Raw genomic sequence first — 22,233 nt, 5'->3', positions numbered from 1 at the left:
GGTCTCTCTCCAGCTCATTGGGTCCTGGCTGAAATCTCTCTCCATGGGACTCCGCCGTCACCACCAGGGGCTCCGTGTGTCTCTGGACCCCAGTCTCCCCTCATCCCAGGGCTACTCTTCCCCTCCCTCACGTGAAAAGTATGCGCACCTGGGAGGTTCTTTCCGAAGGCCAGATAACCCCAGGCCACAGAACTGTCTTCCCAGACTTACGCTGGATCTGTGTAGATCAGCCTTGCTTGAAAGTGACGACCTCTGCCTGTGGGTCTGCCGGGGAAGGGCCACCTGTCAGAGTCCCCGTCCCTCCCCCAACCCGACCAGACTAAACCGTTGAACCAGTGGACAGGGGCATGGAGGTGCGAGTCTCAAGGAATCTCAGTCACCTGGCCTGACAGCCCTGCATCCTCTTAGTTTCTCCAGGTTTAGCACGCTTCAGGATCACCCGGAAGGAGAGTTTGATCCAGCTGGTCTGTGTGTATGTGCGTGTGTTTAGTATCTCAGTCATGTCCGACTCTGCGACCCCATGGGCTGTAGCCCGCCAGGCTCCTCTGTCTGTGGGATTTCCCAGAATACTGGAGTGGGTGACCGTTCCCTTTGCCAGGGGATCTTCCTCACCCAGGGATCGAACCTGCGTCTGCTGCACCCACAGATGACTCGTCCCTGCCGAGCCGCCAGGGAAGCACACAGTTAGTCTATCGTGGGGCTCGAACACACGACTTTTTAACAACTTCGCAGGTGGTGTTCATTGCTGCCAATGCGGGGACTAACACTTTGAAAACTGCTACTCTAGAAAGTTCTCTACCAGTTAGCAGCATGTTGGAATCATCCTCAGAGTCTTGAATTACCATGTCTGGTTCCCATCCCGAGAAACTCTTGATTTAATCGGTCTAGAGCAAGGCCTGAGTATCTGAATTGTTTTAAGTCCCCAGGTGCAGCCAAGTTTGAGAACCATTGCCCTAGTGTGAACGGTGGGCCATCACCATCACCTGGGAATCTTAGAAAGCAGGGCCTGGGACCTCCTGAATCAGAATTTGCATCTGACAAATCCCCAGGGGATTTTTAAGCCTTCTTAAAGTCACTACTCCATCCAGGGACCACATGTTGAATAAAAATGCTGTTATGGATCAATAACCTCAATTCTAGTGATCAGCCAGGAAGTTTGTAAAAATAGAGATCCCTAGGCTTCACTCCCGGGAGAAGGCAATGGCACCCCACTCCAGTACTCTTGCCTGGAAAATCCATGGACAGAGGAGCCTGGTAGGCTGCAGTTCATGGGGTCGCTAAGAGTCGGGCACGACCGAGCGACTTCACTTTCATGCATTGGAGAAGACAATGGCAACCCACTCCAGTGTTCTTGCCTGGAGAATCCCAGGGGTGGGGAAGTCTGGTGGGCTGGCGTCTATGGGGTTGCACAGTCAGACACGATTGAAGTGACAGCAGCAGCAGCAGCAGCAGCAGCAGCAGGCTTCACTCCCCAGGCCTGGGTGAACCTAAAAGCAGTGCCTGCCTTGCCGCAGGTGATTCCAATGTTCTCACCGGCATCTCCCCTGGAGTTCCCTTACTTTCCTCCTCCACCTGACTTCCCATCTCCACTGTGTGGCCCAGGGCAAATGCCTCCTGGTTTGCAGAAGCACCGGTACCTAGCAAGTCTTAACCACAGTCATTCCCCGTATCCATCCATGTCTTCATTCAGCAAATGGTTACTGAGTGCTTTCTACTGAGAGAAGACTCAAACCATTAGGAAAAGGATGGCATACTCGCAAAAGTAGGTTCTAATGAACACGGCTCATGGGACCGCTCAGAACGGGAGGTCAGGAAGTTTTCCCTTCAAGAGAAGACCACCGAGCTGAGATGTGAAGGACCAGTAGGCGACAATTATGGTGGGGGGAGGTGCGCGGGGGTGGGGGGACACGGAATCCCATCTGTACCTTCTGCGGCGTCCTCACGACAACAAGCGAACGGAGGTGCGGAGGAGAATTACTGTCCCACAATCACGTCACCATTCAGAGGAAGGCCAAAAACACCATGCTGCTTCTCAACCAGTGCAGCTATGCGTGATGTCAGTGACTTGGGGCATTGTCTTCTGCTTCCTTCCTTCTGAGTCTCAAAGATGGGCCGTGCAAGTGAGAGACCGGTCCGCCTGGCCAAGACACAAGGCAGGCGGAGGGCTGCGCGCTGGTCCCAAGCCTACTTGCTCTGCCGGGTTTCACACGCTGCCAGGAGCGGGTACCGCCCACTCGTCACATTATTGGACGGACAGAAATGAATGACAGCCGGGCCCACGAAGGGGAAGGGGTGGACGCTCGTGCCTGGCTCCGCCCAAGGGCTGCCTTGATTGGCAGGTGCCTCCAGCCTGGCCCCGGCTTTGAAGGCACCTGTCTGTTTCCGATTAGGTACGCGGCCTTTAACGCCCACTCTCCATGCCTTCCTCCTCTTTCCCCACCCACTTCTGGACCAGCCAATGACTGCAGGGCAGAATGTCCCCCCACGACCAATGGAAGACGGCTCCAAACTTGACGGACGACTTCCCGCCCCTGATCAGCCTAGCTCCTCCCTCCGACCAATTGGGTTACGAGAGGGGGGCGGGCGTACCCAATCAGGGCGACACAGGCATCTGGATTGACGCACAAGTCCTCGCGCTGGCGTGTTGTGCCCCGAGGCGGGAGGAGGAGGCGGAGCGGGGAAGAAAGAGTGAGCCAATCCTAGCAGGTCGCGCGGGAAGCCAATCGAACGCCGCGCCTTGCGGCGATTGTCCAATCATCGAGAGGGGGCCGGCCGCATCCCGAACAAGAACCAATAGAGCGAGCTGGACGGGCAAGAGCGACGTGCGGCCGGAGCAATGATAGGCCTATATTCTGGGGTCGGGGGCGGGTCGGCGCCAGAGACGAGAAGAGAGGAGGGGAGGCCTCCTCCGCCGCCGCCATCTTGGACCGGGCCCGGTCAGCTTCCGCGGAGCCTTCGGCAGACGCCGCGGCCTCCCTTGAGCCCCGACCCCGTCGTCAGAACAACCCCGGGCCCACTTCCCCCCACCCCACTTCCGCTTCGCGCCGCTATCGCGATAGCGCCCGGGCCCGGGGCGCGAGAATAAGGCGGCGGGCGCTCGCCTCCCCCGCCTGTCGCGATACGCTCCTCAGCGGCGGCGCCAGCTCCTGTGGTGAGAGCGTCAGGCTCGACTGGGCCGGACCCCTTCCCCTGCTCCCTCGGCGCCGTCGGCCGCCTTCCCCGCCGCCTCCCGCCCCTGCGACCCCGCCGCCTGTCGCGACATGGCCGGCGCGGCGCCCCCGCCCCCGCGCGGCCCCGGCGCTCGCCGGCCGCCGGGCGGTGCGCGGGCCCCGCACGCCCGCCCCCCTCCTCCACGCCCCTCAGCGGCGCCCGGGGGTCCGCCCACGACCCCGGCCCCGCGCGGCGTCCGCGTCGGGCCCCCGTGGGGTGTGAGGGTGCGAGGTGCCCGCCCCTCTCCGCGTCGGTATTGGCTCCTCGCTGGAAGGATGGAGGCGCCCCTGGCCGCAGGTGCCCGCCCTCTCGGGGCTCAGGTGCCTGCCCCCCTCCCCTCGGCTGCAGCCCCTGTGCTGGGGGGGCGGTCTCCGGGCGAGGCTGCCTCCTTCGCGTGGGTGTGGGGCTGCGAGTCCCCCGGACGAGGAGAGGGGTCACCCTTCCCCCTCTTCTCCGCTCCCCTCCCACCGCGGGCGCCACTCTTCTCTTTGGAGAAGGGTCGGGGGCGGAGGGGTGTCAGTTCTCCTGGAGGGAAGACACCAGCTCCAGAGCTTGGAGTTTCAGCCCAAGTTTCTGCCTCTGTAGTGACAAGTCCGCCAGGTCTAGGGCTTGACAAGTCCCCCAGCTCTGAGCTTGCACGGCCCTCGGCCCAGGCCTTCCTCCCGCAGGTGTCACGACTGTCCTCGCTGTCGCCCACTTGGGCCTCAGCTCTTACTCTTGAGTATCTGTCCCTGGCTCTTTTGGGCGCTCTGTCTCCTGGATCCAGACTCTGCCCGGCCCGCTCCGGGTGTGGACTCCCTCTTGATGTCACTCCTGCCTCAGGGTCTTCTTGGTGGGACTGTTGAGCTCCTGTGGGTCCCGGGCACCTGGTCCTCTCTTGGGGGCCCCTCCCAAGTTCCCGCTCTCCCCGCGGCATCAGCCATCTCCTGGTGGCGGGCAGCGCCAGCGCCGTTCTTTCTAAGCAGGCCCTGCCTGTGAGCTCGGGGGCAGGCCCCTCCCCACGGTTGCCGCTCCTGTCCTTTGGTGCTGGTTGTTTCGGCTCCTTCCCCACCTCACTGCCCTCACCGTGTCGGCTGTCACTCCCCTTGGTCTGAGGCTTCTGTCTCCATTCACATTAGTCCCTTCACTGGGGTGTGATCCTGCAAGAGAGCAGGGACCCCAGCCCCTGAGTGTTCATCTTGGGCGCCTCGCTGTGGCTGTGGAAGCTCCCCAGTCCTAAAGAACGCTCTTGGTGTAAGCAGTCGTGGAGCCCGGGCTCAAGCCTGCCCAGACCACCCTACTGGAGCCCCCTCGGAGTGTAAGGTTCTTCAGGCTGAAGTTCCTGTGCTGTGCGGTGTGGGGTTTGGGGGCCGGAGTGGGGCTGTTTTCCCCAGGATGAGGAACTTCTCCGTGCTGCCTCCTCCAGGGGGAGGTTCCTGTCTGTGTTGGAGTTGGTGTTGGCCACTGTTGGACTTGAGGTGTCCACGCCTTTCTGTGTGCCCCCCACCGTGGGACTAAGGACCCTTCCCGGTGCTGGTGCCCAGGGCCAATGTCTCTGCCCTGCACGTGATGTCCCACAAGGCGGGACTCGGTGTCTGCCCTCTCCTGAGGCCCAGCTTCCTTGCTGTGGGGGTTAAGATGCCCGAGACTTGAGGGGAAGACCCCAGGGTGGGATTCCCAGTCCCCCAGCCTTGGTCCTGGGCCTTGCAGCGGGGAGATGACCCCCTCCACCCCAGGACCTCGTATGTCTGCCTCCTGCTGTCAGTGGCCTCCCAGGTTAAGGGAGGCCTTCCAGCACCACTCCCCAGCAGGCCAGGGCGCCTCCCCCTACGGCTCGTGACAGCCCCCAGGGTTAGGGACCGCTTGGTATTGGTTCTCCAGGACTAAGGCTTTGGCTCTTGTGGCGTGTGTGCGGCAGAGTGGTCTCCTGTAAAGTGATGCTTTGGGGGCTCTTCTGTGTGAGTTTTAGTCCTGCCCTAGTGGTCGTTGGCTCCTGTGGGTCTGGCACACTGCTCACCGCCCTACCCCCAGGATAGGCTTCTGACTCGTGGGGATGTGCCTTCTTCCTGGATGGAGTGTTTTGGTTAAGTCTCCCGGGCCAGGGTTCCAGAGTCCTGGGTGCCGTTAGAGACTCTGGGTGGTGAGAGCACCTGCACGTCTCCCCCGAGACCCCTACCACGCCCGCCTGCCCTGGAGCTCCCCAGCGGCCCCTCTGAGGGTGGCAGGGCCCCCAGCCCTGTCAGCCTGGGGCTCTTCTGTGAGGAGGGCTTCTCTGCCTCAGGACTCGGGCTCCAGCCCCCTTTCTAGGCCTTTCCTGCAGATCTGAGGCACAGGCTCCCACTTGCTGGGGGGGCTTCTCGGGGCGGGGTGGGGGCATGGTGCCTCCGCAGCCAAGGCTCTCAGCTCCTGTGAGTACCGACCCATCGTGGGGTGTGAGCACCCGACCCGCTGTGCCCTCTTCGGAGCTGCTGCCTTCCCCAGCTCAGGTGGTGTCTTCTCGCGGGCTCAGCCCTGCCCACTTGGAGGTGCTATCTGAAAAGATCGCTTCCTGGGCTCAGGCTCTCCTTGGCCCCGGCACCTTTCTTCCTTCAGGACTTCTGCTGCCGCAGTCTGTTGCCCCTCCAGAGGGCATCAGCTCCTCTCCTGGGCTGGGTGCCCAGGCCCATTTAGTGTGGGGACCCCCTTCCCTGAGGCCTGCAGTGCCTTGTTCGGGGTGTAAACCCTCTGGGCTGGAGTGCCCGTCCCTGCCTGCGCATGGAGCTTCTGGGGCAGAGGCGGAGGGCAGAAGCCCCTGTCTGACGCTCCTGGCCCCCCCCACCCCCGGGCAGCAGGAAGTGCTCCAGCGTCGGGGTGTTGGCTGAGACTCACCGCTGCATGCCTCGTGCCCAGTCCAGGCCCTGGTGTGAGCGCCTGGGCCCAGGTGCTGCCTCACCTGCTTTGAGCTCCTGGGTGCTTTTTTCTGGCTGCTCTGCCTTCCTGGAGCTGGAGTTGCCCCGTGTTCCCCACCTTGCCGTGTCAGCCAGCCCTGGCTGAGGGTGCCGCTGTCCCTCTCGCTTGGCCCTTTCTGCCCTGCGCCTCCCCCGGCCCATCAGAGGTTGGCGTCCCCGGAGGGGGGCCCTCTGGAGGGTGGGCCCGTCCTGGGCTGCTTCTGGTTCGAAGGTGTGCTCTCGGATGCTGGCCCTCCGGTGGCTGCTAGCACATTTTGTTGGAATCTCAACTAGGTAGCAAGACCTGTAGCTGTGTTCTGTGTTGCCCTCGCCACGTTCACGGACAGCACAGATACAGGATGTTCCTCTCCCCGTGGAAAGTTCTGGGGGACAGGACTCTTCCGGAGGCTCCCTTTTCCTTCTCCGTGGTGGAGGCACTCTTGGCGTGACTTCTCTCTGGGTCGAGGCTCCTAGTCTTCCTCGGCCTGCTCTTTCCGCCTGGGCAGTTGGGGCTGCTCCGGGGGCTCCCCACCTTGGCCCGTGGGGTGCACTCCCCACCTCTGCAGGGACCTCCCTCCCCGAGGCTCGCCATCTCTCCTGGGCTTGGGGTCGGGTCCTGAGGGGACCTTCCCCCCAGGGAAAGCTTCTGGTGGCTCCCCTGTGACCTCAGTCCCCTCTGGGTTCGTGTCGCTTCCTGTAGGCTGGAGATGCCCGTCTCTGTGTAGAGGAGGCTTGTCGGAAGACTTAGGTGTCCCAAGTCTGCATTGCCGCTGCACCTAACGTGTAATCCTTTCCTGCGGGGGTGCAGGCAGCCCCGCCTCCACCGAGGTCCCCTCCCCGCTTGCACCTCTGTCGGAGTGCTCGCCTCTCCTGGTCCTCTCTGGTGGTGCTCTCTGCCCCACACCTCTAACCCTTTGTGGTGTTGGCACTACGGGTTAGTAGTAATACCGTTTCTGGTTTCAGGATTTTCGTCTGGAGTAAACTTATAAGAGGTCGAAGGCCGTCTTCTGCTTGGGGTCCAGCCCTCTGTAAGGGTCGGTGGGTTTGGTTTTCCCAGGTGTAGGCACCTTCTGTCTGCCCCTACCATGCTTCCCCTCTGTCCCTTACAACTTCACCGTGTGTATACGGTACCAACTCCTCTCTGTGGGATGCAAAGTTCTCTGTCTCCTGACTTGTCTGGAGAGTGATCTCCCCCTTTGTTACGATTCTGGTCACCTGTGTGCTTGACTCCTTTGGGGGAATCGTGGTCTCTGGGTCTAAGGCCTCATCCCTAGCAGTCAGCCTGACTCGGCCACGTGCCATTTTCCTGCTCTAAGAAATCCTTTTGAGTGTCATCTGGGGGAGAAGGTGTTTCATGCCCTAGGAATTTTCCACTTCCCGGGTCAGAGGTGTGAAAAAAGTATATCTATTTCCTTGGTCAGAAACATCTGGAGTCCTCTCATGGGCCAGACCTGTGCTGGGCAGTCAGGGCCGGAGGAGGAGAATGGGGCCTGGTCTCCGTCACCAGATAGCTGCTGCCTCTTCCCCTCCGCCACCCACACACCCTGCAGTCCCGGCCTCGTTTGTGGCCCTCATCAGCCGGGGAGTAAGCGTGTGTTCCTCCTCGCTCTCTCCCAGCAGCGTCTGTCTCCAGGAGAGTATGAAGAGAGCGCGTCCGTAGGGCAGGGAAGATGGCGGACAAGCGCAAACTCCAAGGTACCAGGCTTCCCGCCGGCGCGCCGCGCGCTCGCGCCTCAGAACTCTTCTTCGGGTGCCTGCTGCCTCGCAGGACACTCAGTCTCCTTTCCTCCCTGCCAGGTGAGATTGACCGCTGCCTCAAGAAGGTGTCCGAGGGCGTGGAGCAATTTGAAGATATTTGGCAGAAGGTACCGGGGCTGGGCCTAAAAATCCAGGTGCACCTCCAGGGATGGGCGAACAGGACAAGGCTGGGGAGCTCCTGAGAGGGACCAGGAGGGGGCCTGCCTGTCCAGGTGCTGAGGACGTTAGAGAAGCCGCTCTGGGGTGGCTTGGTGGGCGTGGGGGGCGGGTCCCCCAGAGCCCCCGGCCCACAGAGAGCCTGGAGTCTTCCCCTGCAGAGGGCCATCGGGCAGCCAGGGCCACGCTGACGCCCGCATTCTCTCCGCCCCGCAGCTCCACAACGCAGCCAACGCGAACCAGAAAGAGAAGTACGAGGCTGACCTCAAGAAGGAGATCAAGAAGCTTCAGGTGAGGGGCTGGGGGCCTGGACTCCTGTGTCCTGAGGGCGGCGGGAGCGGGGGGTGTGCACGGCGGGGTCCCGGGCGCCTGCGTCCCGAGGGCGGCGGGGGCAGGGGGCGTGCACGGCGGGGTCCCGGGGAGCTGAGGGCTGGAGAGCTGGGGGCCAGGCCGCCCTGAGGCCGCCTGACCGTCTTGCCGTTGCCTCCTCTAGCGGCTGAGGGACCAGATCAAGACATGGGTAGCATCCAACGAGATCAAGGACAAGAGGCAGCTCATAGACAACCGCAAGCTCATTGAGACGGTAGGAGCTCGGGGTTGGTCCTGAGAGGCGGGGGTGGCAGGAGTCCTGGGGCCCCAGAGGCCTGAGAAGAAGGACCTGGGGAAGGCGGGCGGCGGCCCCTGGGGCTCCGGTGTGCGCTCCCCAGCCCTGAGCCAGCTGCTCTCCCGCCTTCGGGACCCCCTGCCAACGGTGCTTTCCACAGCAAATGGAACGGTTCAAAGTCGTGGAGCGAGAGACCAAGACCAAAGCCTACAGCAAGGAGGGCCTGGGCCTGGCGCAGAAGGTGGACCCTGCCCAGAAGGAGAAGGAGGAGGTCGGCCAGTGGCTCACGGTGTGTCAGGGCAGGGGGGGTTGAGCGAGTCGGGGCCCTGGCTCCGTGGGGTGAGAACTCTGCTGACCGTCTCCTCTCCTCTGCGCGCAGAACACCATCGACACCCTGAACATGCAGGTGGACCAGTTTGAGAGCGAAGTGGAGTCCCTGTCGGTGCAGACGCGCAAGAAGAAGGGTGACAAGGATGTGAGTGGGGGGCCCAGAGCACGGGGGCCGGGGCAAGGGCAGGTCCAGGCAGGCGGGTGGGAGTCAGGGCCCGGGCTCCGGAGGCAGGTGGGGGTGGAGCGGGAACGGTGAGAGTTGGGGGTGTGGGGAAGGGGAAAGCCGTCCCACGGGGGCTGCCTGGCGTCTGGGTGAACAGTGGGCTGTCAGGAGGGGCGGTTTTGGGGAAGATGCCAAGTTCAGCTCTGGTGGAGGGTAAGCATGAAGCCTGAGGCCCCCAGGGCAGGAGGCTGGGGAGCTGCCGCTGTGGCCTCCCAGCCACCGAGGGCCGAGGACCTGAGGAGGGCAGGAGGTGTGGGCACAGTGGGACGTGGAGGAACGGTTGGTTTGGCCTGAGGAGAGGAATGCTTTGAGACAAAGCCAGGGCCCAGGGCCCGAGTCCCAGAGAGCCAGGACTGCTGGGTCTGTGTTCCAGGGGTGCCCCTGTCTGTGTGGAGAGGAGGGTGGAGGACGGTGCAGGGGCGGCTGGGTGTCGGAGGCGGGTCCTTGCAGGGCAGAGGGATCGGAGCTGGAGCTGAGACGTCAAATCGTGAAGGCGATGGGGCCTTTGCGGCAGGCTTCTGAATCCAGACTTAGGGGTACATGGATAAGCGTGTGGTGTCAGGGTGGTGACAGAGATGGTCACAGTTTTGAGCAGTACGCACCCCCAAATGGGGTTGGCCGTTACTGCTGTTAGGGCGAGGAGGGGCAAGGGCTTAGTGTGCTGCAGGCGATGGACACAGTGGGCGGGTGGGCTCAGGTGGGGGCTGCCACTGAGAGAGGCCGGTGGCTGGGTGGTGGATGGGGCGTGTCGCAGGGAGCCGCAGGGCTCCCTGGCTCTCCCTGCCACGGGCAGCGATATCAGGGTGGGAGGCGTGTGCTGCCCCTGTGGGCTCCGGAGGGCTGGAGGGGGCCGGCGGGCCCGTGGCCCCTGAGCCGGGCCCGGGCTTGCCAGCAGAAGCAGGACCGGATCGAGGGCCTGGGGGCCTGGGGACTGGGGCCAGCTCTGTGAGGGCAGGGGGGCGGGCGGGGGCAGGCTCTGTAGGGGGCCCGGGCTCTGTGGGTGGGGGCGGGCAGGGGGCGGGCTCGGGAGGACTCGGGGGCCCGGGGACTGCGGCGGGCTCTGTGGGGGCAAGCTCTGTGGGTGGGGGCGGGCAGGGGCGGGCTCGGGGGGCGTCCGGGGCCTCGCCGCCCCTGAGCCAGGCCCGGGCTCGCCAGCAGAAGCAGGACCGCATCGAGGGCCTGAAGCGGCACATCGAGAAGCACCGCTACCACGTGCGCATGCTGGAGACCATCCTGCGCATGCTGGACAACGACTCCATCCTGGTGGACGCCATCCGCAAGATCAAGGACGACGTCGAGTACTACGTGGACTCGTCCCAGGACCCCGACTTCGAGGAGAACGAGTTCCTCTACGACGACCTGGACCTCGAGGACATTCGTGAGCGCGGTGCGGGCCTGCGGGGGCGGCGGGGCCCGGCGAGGGGGCTGCCCGCTGACGCGCCCGCCCGCTCCCACAGCACAGGCGCTGGTCGCCACCTCCCCCCCCAGCCACAGCCACATGGAGGACGAGATCTTCAACCAGTCCAGCAGCACGCCCACCTCGACCACCTCCAGTTCGCCCATCCCGCCCAGCCCAGCCAACTGCACCACGGTGAGGCCTGGGGACCGCGTCGCCCAGAGGCTCGGGCTGGGGGCGCGGTGGTGGGGTCTCGGGAGTGTCCTGCCGGGAGCCCCCGTGTCCGGGCTCTGGGCCCTCAGCTGTAGAGCGCCGGCAGGGCGGTCAGGGCCTCTGTGGGTCCGGCTGGGGAGGACGATGGGGGCTGGGGGTGTGCCTCGGCCACTGGACCCCTGGGAGGGGGAGGGGGGACTCCCGAGAGGCTGGCGGGGGTGCTGGCCCCCAAACACAGGAGCCCCGAGGAGCAGGGTTGGGTAGGTTCCCCTGGAGGCGAAGCTCACGGGGCCTGAACAACTCTGGGGCCAGGAGTGGCCCACGGGCCTCAGATCTGGGGGTTCAGAAGTAGGCGGCTCTGTCAGGCCCTAGAGACTCGCAGGTTCTGACCGCACTTCTCGAACATCAGGAAAACTCGGAAGACGACAAGAAGAGGGGGCGTTCAACGGACAGTGAAGTCAGTCAGGTAGGTGCGCTGGGGGTCGGCCCATCAAGGGCACTCAACCATTCGTGCCTCCCCGAGGGCTCACTGCAGCCCGAGCAGGGCCCTCGTGCGGGGCTCCGGAACATGCTGGGCAGGCGGCGGTGCTCCCTGGGAGGCCTGCGCAGCGGCAGGGCGTGGTCGGTGGGTGCTTCCAGGGAGAGGTGGCGGCCCTGGGAATTAGAGGAGGCTCCCCCCGTGAGGCAGTGGCGGCAACAAGCCCGTCCTGATGGGCTGGGAAGCGTGGCAGGGAGCCGGCCAGGCGCGCTGGGCTTGCAGAGTACGGGACCTCAGGCGGGGGCCTGAGGGGCCCACACCGGTGGAGCAGCTCTGGAGGGGCCCAGCCAGCTTGAGGAGTGAGAGGTCGGGAGCCGCGCAGGTTGCGTGTCTCGGGGGCGCTCTGGGCCTTGGCCGTGCTGGCCCTGTGTGCCGCGGGTCTCCCCTCGCGAGCCCGGTGGGCTCTGCTCGCCTCTGCCTGGGCGGGGGCACACCCGAAGGGGTCTTGGGCAGGGGGAGTGTGGGCTCCTGGGAGGGCTGGTCCCCAGGGGCACGCTGAGGCCGGGGTGGTGGAGCTGGGGTGAAACGGGTGACCGAGTGTGGTTCCAGGAAGGAGACAGAGTCAGACTCATGAGTCCTGCTTGGTGTGCAGTGGGCTCGAGGGCCTGGGAGGCAGCGGGGCCATTGGGGAGGTGGTGGGGCGGTGCGGGAGACGGCGGGGCGATCCGGGAGGTGGTGGGCGATCCTGGAGACGGTGGGGCCCGCTGCCCGGGCCGTGAGCATGGGCAGCAGCAGCTCGGCCTTGGGGCAGGGGTGGGCTTGGCACTGGGCTCCGGATTCCACTCTGTGGCGTGCGGGTCACCAGCAGCTTCCGAAGTTACATTAGTGACAGTTTAATTCAGAATTCCTGTCGTGCTTTTAGGCAGGACAGGCTGGGTCCAGCCACCTCATTCTGAGGACATTTGTGGTTCCCATTATCCCCCCACCCCCCAGGTATTCATATGGGGTCTCAGGTCCCTGTGGGACATTGTGGGGGTGTCCCCCCGGGTCATCAGATGGGATTTCAGGTCCCTCTGTGACGTTGTGGGGGTGTCCCCCCCTCATCAGATGGGGTCTCAGGTTTCTGTGTGACATTGTGGGGGTGTCCCCAGGTCATCAGATGGGATCTCAGGTCCCTCTGTGACGTTGTGGGGGTGTCCCCCCCCATCAGATGGGGTTTCAGGTACCTGTGGGATGTTGTGGGGTTGTCCCCCCCTCATCAGATGGGGTCTCAGGTCCCCGTGTGACGTTGTGGAGGTGTCCCTCCGGCTCATCAGATGGGATCTCAGGTACCTGTGGGATGTTGTGGGGTTGTCCCCCCCCATCAGATGGGGTCTCAGGTCCCTGTGTGACGTTGTGGGGGTGTCCCTCCGGCTCATCAGATGAGATCTCAGGTACCTGTGGGATGTTGTGGGGTTGTCCTCCCCTCATCAGGTGGGGTCTCAGGTCCGTGTGACATTGTGGGGATGTCTCTCCCTCATCAGGTGGGGTCTCAGGTTCCTGTGTGACATTGTGGGGGTGTCCCCAGGTCATCAGATGGGATTTCAGGTCCCTGTGTGACATTGTGGGGGTGTCCCCCCCTCATCAGATGGGGTCTCGGGTTCCTGTGTGGCATTGTGGGGGTGTTCCCCGCTCATCAGATGGGGTCTCAGGTCCCTGTGTGACATTGTGGGGGTGTCCCCCCCTCATCAGATGGCATCTCAGGTTCCTGTGAGATGTGGGGGTGTCCCCCCCATCGTCAGATGGGATCTCAGGTCCCTGTGTGACATTGTGGGGGTGTCCCCTCTTCATCAGATGGGGTCTCAGGTCTCTCTGTGACGTTGTGGGGGTGTCCCCCCCCTCATTAGATGGGGTCTCAGGTACCTGTGGGATGTTGTGGGGTTGTCCTCCCCTCATCAGGTGGGGTCTCAGGTCTCTCTGTGACGTTGTGGGGGTGTCCCCCCGATCAGATGGGGTCTCAGGTCCCTGTGGGAAGTTGTGGGGGTGTCCCCCCTATCAGATGGGGTCTAAGGTCCCTGTGTGATGTTGTGGGGGTGTCCCCCCCTCATTAGATGGGGTCTCAGGTCCTTGTGGGAAGTTGTGGGGGTGTTCCCCCCATCAGATGGGGTCTCAGGTCCCTGTGGGAAGTTGTGGGGGTGTCTCCCCATCATCAGATGGGGTCCCAGGTCCTTGTAGGATGTCGTTGGGGGTTGTCCAGGCAGGATGTGGCGGGCTGGGTGCCAGCTGGAAACGCGTGTTGTCAGCGTGGAGCTGGAGATGGAAGCCACAGGGTCCTCGCAAGGGCCGGGGCAGCAGGGCCAGCGCTGAGGACAGGCCTTGCGCAGGGAGGGTGTGCGGGCAGCCCCCTGGGTCCTGATCCTCTGCTCCTTCCCACCTGCAGTCTCCAGCCAAAAATGGCTCCAAGCCCGTCCACAGCAGCCAGCACCCTCAGTCCCCGGCTGTGCCGCCCAGCTACCCGCCCGGCCCCCAGCCGGCCGCCTCCGCCCTGAGCGCCGCCCCTGGCAGCAACGGGGCCCCGGCTGTGGCCGCCCCCGCGAGCACCCTGGGCACCAAGGCCAGCCCGGCGCCCAGCCACAGTGCGGGCACCCCTGCCCCCTACGCACAGGCTGTGGCCCCGCCCGCCCCCAGTGGGCCCCCCAGCACCCAGCCCCGGCCCCCCAGCGCCCAGCCTGGGGCGGGAGGCGCCGGTGGGGGCAACAGTGGCGGAGGCGGCGCCGGCAAGCAGAACGGCGCCACCAGTAAGTGGGGGCAGTGGGGGGTAGGGGGAAGGCCCCGGGGGGCTGTGGTGGAGGCCGCCATTGACCCCTCTTGCCTGCCAGGTTACAGCTCGGTGGTGGCGGACAGCCCGGCGGAGGCAGCGCTCAGCAGCACGGGGGGCAGCAGCACGGGCAGCCAGGCCCTGGGCCCCCCGCCTGGCTCCCACAACCCACCCCCCAGCACCGCGTGAGTGTGCGGCCCTGCCACGGCCCCAGCGCGCAGATGTGTGCCTGTCTGTGCCAGTGGCCCTCCCCAGAAGCCCCCGTCCGAGCGGGGCTGTCCCTGGGCCCCACACTGCTGGGCGCTCTGCGTCTCCTTGGCCCGTGTCCTCCCAGGGCCTAGCTCCGTAGGCGGGTCCGCAGCCGTTTCTCCAAGTGCGGGTCTCTGTCCTCTTCTCTGCACTCCTCCAGGTCTCAGGGCAGCCCTCCTCCCCCTCAGGGTCCTCCTTCCAGGGGAACACCCCAAGAGCATGCTCCCCTCCCGTGGGGGATGCGGGCTGACCCCAGGTGCCTCCCCAGGCTCTGGGTGGGCATTCCCCGCACCCTGCTGCACCGGCCACTGCAGAGGAGGTCTCCTGAGGATGCGCGTTCCCAAGCAGTGTCCCTGTCCTGGGCTGACCACACCCCACCACTGGCCCCACTGTGCACGCTTCCTCTGTGACTTTCCCGACCTCCGAGTCTCCCTGTCCGTCCCACCCGGGACCCTCCTCTGAGCCTGCGCCCATCTGTTCTCCACAGGAAGGAACCCAGTGCCACAGCCCCAGTGGGTGCCGGGGGCGTGGCTCCAGGCTCAGGGAACAACGCAGGGGGACCCAGCCTCCTGGTGCCGCTCCCTGTGAACCCCCCCAGCTCCCCAACGCCCAGCTTCAGTGAGGCCAAGGCCGCTGGCAGCCTGCTGAACGGGCCTCCGCAGTTCAGCGCTGCACCCGAGATCAAGGTGGGCCCGCGCCTCGCCCCGGGGCCCGTCCTCCAGCCCGCACGGCCCCCTGGCTCCTCGCCCACACCCCTGCGCTGTCACCTCGGCTCCGGCTGCTCTGCCGCTCCCTGCCAGGGCCTCTGTCCCCTGGACCCTTGCCTCACTCCTGTGTCCACTGCCACCTTCCATCCGTCAGTCTGTCCCCAGCTCGCCCCATGAGGCTGTCGTTTCACACCACTCACTGTCCGGGCCTCACTGCTTCCTTTCCTTTGAATACAAACAACTCTTAATTCCAGAAAACACTCGTCTGCTCTGAGCCACTTTGTGCTGGCCGAACTCACTTCCCACCTTCCCTGCAGAAACTGTGGGGCGGGTCTGGTTGGGGTGGGGCACGGGGTGCTGTGGACCATGCAGGTATACCTGCCTTAATGTGGGGAGGCCCCCAGCAAGGGCTCAGGGTGAGGGGAGGGGCTCATATCCAGGCTGGGCCCAGGGTCGGGGCGGGCAGGCTCAGCAGACAGGGTGAGCGGGCCAGGCGCAGCCTCCTGAGCCGGTGTGTCTGCCCTTGGCTCCTCGGGAGACCCAGCCCTGCACTGTCCCCTGCCCCTTCCTTCCTTCATCCGGAAAGCGGAAGGGCTCACAGTCCCGCCTCCAGTGTGAGGGCTGTTTTGGGACCGTCTCTGGCTCAGAGTCAGCACCCAAGCTTGAGAGGCACAGTGACCAGGAAACCGTGTGCGTGTACTTCTCTGCAGAAAGATGAGTCTTGAGGTTCCCGGCACTGGTCCACATTTTGTTTCTTCCGGTTATTGAGGGAGCCGTGGGGACGAGTAGAAAGGTTTTGAGAGAGATGACAGGAGAGACGCGGGTGGAAAGGTCCTCTCGGGTCCCGTGCACGCAGCACGCTGTGGGGTAAGGGAGCCCGAGCAGCAGGGCAGAGCCTCGTCACTGCCAGCACGGGGTGAGGAGCTCAGAACAGCTGCAGGGGCCGGCCAGGCCGGAGCAGGCAGTGAGCAGGCCCTTCTGGCGTGCGGGCGCGCAGAGAAGCGGGCGCTCGGTGGGGCTTCCCACAGCGCTGACGATCTGCAGCGTGGGGGGCTTGGGGTGCCCTGTGGTGCTGTGCAGCAGGGTCCACACGTGTTGGGCGCCTGGATCGGCGGGCGCTCGGTTGTGCCCGGGTCTTCTCCCTGCTGCTCAGTGTGGCTGGAGTTTGTCCTATGCAGACAGCTTTGGCTCAGCTGAACCCCAGCGGAGAGGCGGGTGTGCCGACCGCGAGGACCAGGGCCTGCCCGCCGCCCTGGCCTCAGCCACCCTTCCTCCCCAGGCCCCCGAGCCTCTGAGCTCGCTGAAGTCGATGGCGGAGCGTGCGGCCATCAGCTCTGGCATCGAAGACCCCGTACCCACGCTACACCTGACCGAGCGAGGTGAGTGGCCGGGGCCGGGGCGGGCCCGCCAGGCAGGCTGCATGCTGTGGCCTCACGCTTGCCGCTGCCCCGCAGACATCCTCCTGAGCAGCACATCAGCGCCCCCGGCCTCGGCCCAGCCCCCCCTGCAGCTGTCGGAGGTGAACATCCCGCTGTCGCTGGGCGTGTGTCCGCTGGGCCCGGTGCCCCTCACCAAGGAGCAGCTCTACCAGCAGGCCATGGAGGAGGCCGCCTGGCACCACATGCCCCACCCCTCAGACTCGGAGCGCATCCGGTGAGGGCCTGTGGCAAGCGAGGGGGCCGCGGCCCGCTGCCCTTGGCCGGCCCTGACCCCCTGTCCCCCACAGGCAGTACCTGCCCCGGAACCCCTGTCCGACGCCCCCCTACCACCACCAGATGCCACCCCCACACTCGGACACCGTGGAGTTCTACCAGCGCCTGTCCACCGAGACGCTCTTCTTCATCTTCTACTATCTGGAGGTACCGCAGGGCCCCCTCGGGCTACAGGAGTGAGGTGGGTGCCCCGCTGCAGCTACCAGGACCACAACCCCTGCTGCTGCAGCCCACCCCTTCCCCCGCTCCAGCAGGAGGGTCAGGGCTGCCGAGGTCGGGGCTGGCCTGTCCAGGGCAGCAGCAGGGAGCCCGCCCGCCCCGGCAACCATGGGCACGTTCTTAGGCCTCCCCGGGGACCAGCACGGAGTCGTGACCTCCACTCTCAGCCCTCTCTGGGAAAGTCTAAACTGCCTGCTCTCGGCTCTCATCATGATCAGTCGCTTTTCCTTCTCAAAGCTTTTCTGAAAGCATTTTCCGAAAGCATTTTCCTCCACCTGCCTCCTTTCCCTTCAGAGCCGTGCTGCTGTGTTTCGGGCCCCAGCCCCGCTCGGTCTGTGGCGGGGCCTGGGGTCAGCCTGCCACCCTGCCCCAGCCCTGACCCGAGCGCCCCGCCTTCCCTCCCCAGGGCACGAAGGCGCAGTACCTGGCGGCCAAGGCCCTGAAGAAGCAGTCCTGGCGGTTCCACACCAAGTACATGATGTGGTTCCAGAGGCACGAGGAGCCCAAGACCATCACAGACGAGTTCGAGCAGGTGAGGGCCCCTCCCCGCGCCCCGTCGGCCCCGTCCCTGTGGGCCGAGTCTGCGTAGTGCGGCCCGCCCGGCCACCCTCTTCCCCGCCCTGGCCGGCTCCGGGTCAGCCGAGACAGGCACCAGCCTCCGAGGTGCCTTCCTCCGAGGAGCCTCCCAGCCCCGCGCAGCCTGGTCCCTGCCTCGCTTCCAGCTGGGGTGGGGGATGCGGTGTCTCCCACCCAAGATCAGGGCGCATGCGACGCTCCCCGAGCCCAGCAGGGCAGGGGCTCGGCTACATGGAAGGAGATGTCTCCTCGTTCTAATGAGTAAGGAGAACCTCCACTTCACTGAGCCAGACCACCTGGGGCTGAACCCAGCTCTAGCTGGTGACTGGACGGTTCGCGTGAACATCTGTCTCCGTCTCCTTGTCTGTAAAAGCGGGGAGACAGGACCTCCCTTTACACAGTTGTTGTGGGGATTAAATGAGCTGGTCGCTGTAAGTGCCGGGGCCTGCTGTGTGGTGTCCTGGCTGTGCTGCACTCCGTTTCACTTGCAGCTGGGGTGTTCCACAGTGCCTTTTCCACCTGGCCTTCAGCAGAGGCCAGGGTCCTGAACAAGGAACTCCCTTGCGTCCTTGCAGGTTCTCTGAAGCACGCCCACCAGTCACTCAGAACCCGCCCTCCTCACAGTGTCTCCTGGACACTGACTGCAGCCCTGTCCCTTGCCCGTTTGGCTGTAACCCTCTTCAGGGAGTGTATTTCTAGGCGTCAGCCCCTCAGAAATTCCCGCGCCACCGTGGTGGTAATAAAACGTCTATCCAGGCAGCATGCCTGGACGGAGGCGCCCGCCTGTTCCGCGGCCTCGAGGGTTTGCCTCACACACTCAGCAGTGATCAGTGCTCCGAAGGCACAGCCATCACAAGGAGCGGCAGGAGTTGGGCGCACACGCCTGGAGCTAGACCCGGCTCCACTGCGGGGCGAGCACGTTCCCGCCCGAGAGCCTCGTGAGGATGCAGGGAGGCGGCGTATGCTCACAGCGGGGCGGCGCCCGACTCTGCCAGGCCCTGAGCGTCGGCCCTCTGTCCTCCGGCCAGACCCCAAGCCCCATGCCTTCACTGACCGCCTTCTCCCCCGGCCAGGGCACCTACATCTACTTTGACTACGAGAAGTGGGGCCAGCGGAAGAAGGAAGGCTTCACCTTTGAGTACCGCTACCTGGAGGACCGGGACCTCCAGTGACACCGGCCCCGCCTCCCCTCCCCGCATGCGACCCCGCCCAGGTGAGGGCCCCGCCCCCGGGGGACGGCGCCCGGCCTCGGCAGCCCCGCCCCTGGCAGCGGGGGGCCGGGAGGCTCCCCCAGCCCGCCCCAGGGCCCGGGCCAGGGCCGCCCCCTCCCCTCCCCAGTGAGGGACATTTTTTGGTAAACCTATTTTCATTTTGGAAAATATTTATGAATAAATAGTTTTATATGACGGCTGGCAGCAGCAGCCTCTCCTGTCCCCCCTTGAGAGTCAGGGAGCCGCGGGTGGGTCCTGGCGGCGGGGACGCCGGGCCAGCTGGGGGTTGAACTGCGAGTTGTACCGCCTCCGCCACTCGTCCACCTCTTCCGGCTGCTCCTCTGGGGCCGCCGTGCCGCCCACCCGGGCCAGCAGGGCCTCTGCCCGCGCCCTCTCGGCCGCTTCCCGCCGCAGACGGTCCGCTCGCAGCTGCTCCAGGGATGGAGGCCTGCAGGGAGAGTACAGTCAGTGTGGGAAGCTGGAGGCCCAGCCCCTCGAAGGGCAGGGCTTTGACGTTGGGACCCGGCAGGTGGCCTCGACGGGCAGTGCTGCTCTGCCAGTCCTCGGCTGGGCGGACTTGCACACTGCCTAGCTCATCCCCTCCGTGAGGAGACTGGCCAGGGTGCCAGCCTGCAGTCGGCGGTCCGGCATCCTAGGAACACAAGAACGCCTGTTGACTCGAACCTCTGCTCCTCAAACTCTGGTCTCAGAAACAATCTCAGAGCTGTCCAGAATCTAATGTATACAGCGTGAACAAGAGCAAGCAGATGGCCCACCAGCCACCAGAGCAGCGGCCTTGTAATAAACGCCACGTGGTCTCTGCAGACCCCGGAACAAGGCTGAAAACACTCAACGGTGTTGCGAACACGGGCCTGACCTTGCAGACCCCAGAGCCCCTGCCTCAGCCAGAGCGCCCGTGGTGCCCACTTGGCCCAGGAGGCTGCTCACTCTCTGGGGCGCCGTCTCTCAGGCGCCTTTTCCTCTGTGCTGTGGCCACCGCCGTCTCCGCCGCGCTTTCTCTTCCCCAAGTGCTCCCGCATCTCCCGCAGCGGGTCCAGGCGGCTCTTGATCCTCCCGTCGGGCCCAGGACCGGAGGCGGGGCCGCCCGGCCTAGGGGGCAGCTGGTACCACGGGGGCTGAGTCTGGGCTTCCGCTGCACTCTGGCCCAGGTATGTTAGGATGCCCAGGGCTTTCTCGTGCCTCTCCTGAGGGAGGCAAGATGTGAACGTGAGAACAGGAAGCATGTTCCCTCTCAGGGAGCCAGGGGTCCCGCGGAGGCAGAACCAGACATTCAGCCAGCAGAGCCCCTCTGGAGCCGACTCTGCCAGCTGCTGGGACTGCAGAGACCGTCCCCAGGGCGCCCCTGCTCTGGGGCACCCAAGGACAGCCTCAGCAACAAACAGCATAGGAAGGAGGGGACTGCTTATGTTAGGGTTCAAAGGCAGCATCTTTGAGGAGATAAAAAAGAAACCGTGAAGCCAGCCAGGTAAAGCAGTGACTGAGGGGGGAGGGGCGGGGAGGCAGTCTGATAGGAAACCCCTGAGGGCAAGTGAGGGACAGCGTCTGATTTACATTTTAAGAAGCTTAACACTTCCCAACATCTTCAAGGTTTGCACATCAGGTTAGAGACCTGAGGGGGTCTACCTAGCACCCGGCAATAATCAACACCTCTTACATGCTATGTTCTAATAGAAGAGTTCTCTAGCTTGTTTAATCCCCACCATCTCCCTAAATACTCCCGTAGTCACACCTGAGGGCAAGGTACACCCCCACCCCTAGCTCCACCCATGATCCGAGGAAGAGGGTAAGACCACCTTACTTTCTCCTGTCGCTTCTCTTCCTCATACTCTCTATTGCCTCTCGTCACCCCTTTGCCTTCTTCCAGCAGCTCCCGAAACAGATCCACAGGGCCAGAACTGCCTGGGGCTCCCGTTTCTGCTTCCAGTGCAGGAAGTGAGTTCTGATGCCTGGCTTTCTTCCGTAGGAATTCTGTGCGGGCCTGGAGGGAAAAAAAGTTACAGGCAGAACATTCAGAACCTAGCTGTAACCCAAGGGACTCTTGAGCCTGGTGCTGACCACCGCGGTGGTAAGGGCTCGAAGGAAGGGAGCAGGGGCACTGGGAACCCAGAAGAGGCACCTGACTCTTCCTGGGGAGAGGGTGGAGCAGTGAGGCAAGGCGTGGTTTGTAAGCCACCTTCCAAACAGTAAACGAGGGGGTTTCATTTCTGACACAATGAAAACAGCTATAAAGGCAGCCAAAACATCTATTAGGACAGGTGATCTGAATTCCAGGAAGGGCGCTGAGTCACTACGCCCATTTGATTTCCAATTTCTATCGATAACCGTGAACTTAAAAAATATTACTTCGGCTGCATCAGATCTTAAGTTTTATAGCATGTGCGATCTAGCTCTCTGATCAAGGACTGAATCTGGGGCCCCTGCATTGGAAGCCACTGGGCCACTAGGGAAGTCAGATAAAGGTGAACTTTAAAAACCCTGACTACCTCCCAGCCAGTGCTGACGATCGGATTAGTCAAAGGACTGGAAGCTAGGTGTAAACCAAACAGGTGAGGAGTTAGACTCTCCAACGTTTGTGCGCAGCGGTGCAGGCAAAAGGCACGCCCGGCGCAGCGGGACTGGCTTGAGACACTGTCGCTTCGCTGTGGCTCCTCTGAAGCCATCTCACTTCTCCGCCGAAGGGAGATAACCGCCCCGCTAAGAACGAACAGGGCTCGAGAGACTGCAAATCAAGCGCTTTGCACCGGATGAACAACAGGGGAAAGCGAAACTGAAGTCGCTCAGTCGTTTCTGACTCCTTGCGACCCCATGGTATGTAGCCCACCAGGCTCCTTCATCCAGGGGATTCTCCAGGCAAGAATACTGGAGCGGATCGCCATTTCCTCCTCCAGAGGATCTTCCCGACCCTGGGGTCGAACCCGGGTCTCCCGCACTGCAGGCAGACTCTTTACTGTGTGAGCCACCAGGGGACAGCAGGAGCTCACTGCACAGGGTGTTTGTACAGCTAAAGTAACAAGCGGCCCGAGCTTCCGTGAACTGCCCAGGGCTCCGATTATTCACGAGCCCCTACTCCGGCCCTCCAGGAGGACCAAGGAGAGGTCGAGGGGAACGTCGGCATGGCCCGCAGGTCCAGCCCGGGAGCCGGGCCCCAGGTCCGCCAGGGTGGCCCGCTCCCGGCGCCGCCCCGCTCCCGGCGCCGCCCCGCTCCCGGCGCCGCCCCGCTCCCAGCGCCTGCGCGCTGAGCCGCGGCGCCGCGTCCGCCCGGGCCGGGGGCTCACCTCCTGCTGAGCGAGCAGCGCCCTCCGCTCACGCTCTTTCTCCTCCTCACGGGCTCGGGCCTCGTCACGCCGCACGCGGGCGACATTGTCCTTGTTCCGGACGTGCCAGCTCTTCTTGGGTAAAATATTCATGGCGCCTCAGCCGTCCGCAGACCGACAAGCCCGCCTCCTGGCACTTCCAATTGGCGAGAG

The 22,233-nt window shown here is 64.1% G+C and overlaps 2 protein-coding genes across 2 annotated transcripts; one reads left to right on the top strand and one right to left on the bottom strand.

Annotated features, from left to right (window-relative positions):
- The first annotated feature begins 3,012 nt into the window (after positions 1-3,012).
- CNOT3 (CCR4-NOT transcription complex subunit 3) lies at positions 3,013-18,786 on the top strand. Its single transcript, XM_068992060.1, has 18 exons — positions 3,013-3,151; positions 7,737-7,811; positions 7,914-7,981; positions 8,247-8,321; positions 8,524-8,613; positions 8,795-8,923; positions 9,014-9,109; positions 10,346-10,565; positions 10,645-10,778; positions 11,206-11,262; positions 13,694-14,051; positions 14,133-14,256; positions 14,808-15,006; positions 16,307-16,406; positions 16,482-16,680; positions 16,754-16,886; positions 17,365-17,490; positions 18,608-18,786. Exons 2-18 carry the CDS (start codon positions 7,787-7,789, stop codon positions 18,704-18,706), a joined length of 2,232 nt encoding a protein of 743 aa, XP_068848161.1. The 5' UTR covers positions 3,013-3,151; positions 7,737-7,786; the 3' UTR covers positions 18,707-18,786.
- Positions 18,787-18,979: 193 nt separating this feature from the next.
- Positions 18,980-22,190, bottom strand: LENG1 (leukocyte receptor cluster member 1). Its single transcript, XM_068992947.1, has 4 exons — positions 22,042-22,190; positions 20,565-20,744; positions 19,694-19,950; positions 18,980-19,193 (listed from the first exon to the last, which is right to left on the bottom strand). The coding sequence occupies exons 1-4, from the start codon at positions 22,171-22,173 to the stop codon at positions 18,980-18,982; spliced, it is 783 nt and encodes a 260-aa protein (XP_068849048.1). The 5' UTR covers positions 22,174-22,190.
- Positions 22,191-22,233: the final 43 nt, after the last annotated feature.

The sequence above is a fragment of the Capricornis sumatraensis genome, chromosome 20 (genome assembly GCF_032405125.1).
Source record: "Capricornis sumatraensis isolate serow.1 chromosome 20, serow.2, whole genome shotgun sequence".
In the NCBI taxonomy this organism is placed as follows: domain Eukaryota; kingdom Metazoa; phylum Chordata; class Mammalia; order Artiodactyla; family Bovidae; genus Capricornis; species Capricornis sumatraensis.
Note: the sequence above shows the minus strand (reverse complement) of the source record. Positions and strands in the feature narration are given on the sequence as shown.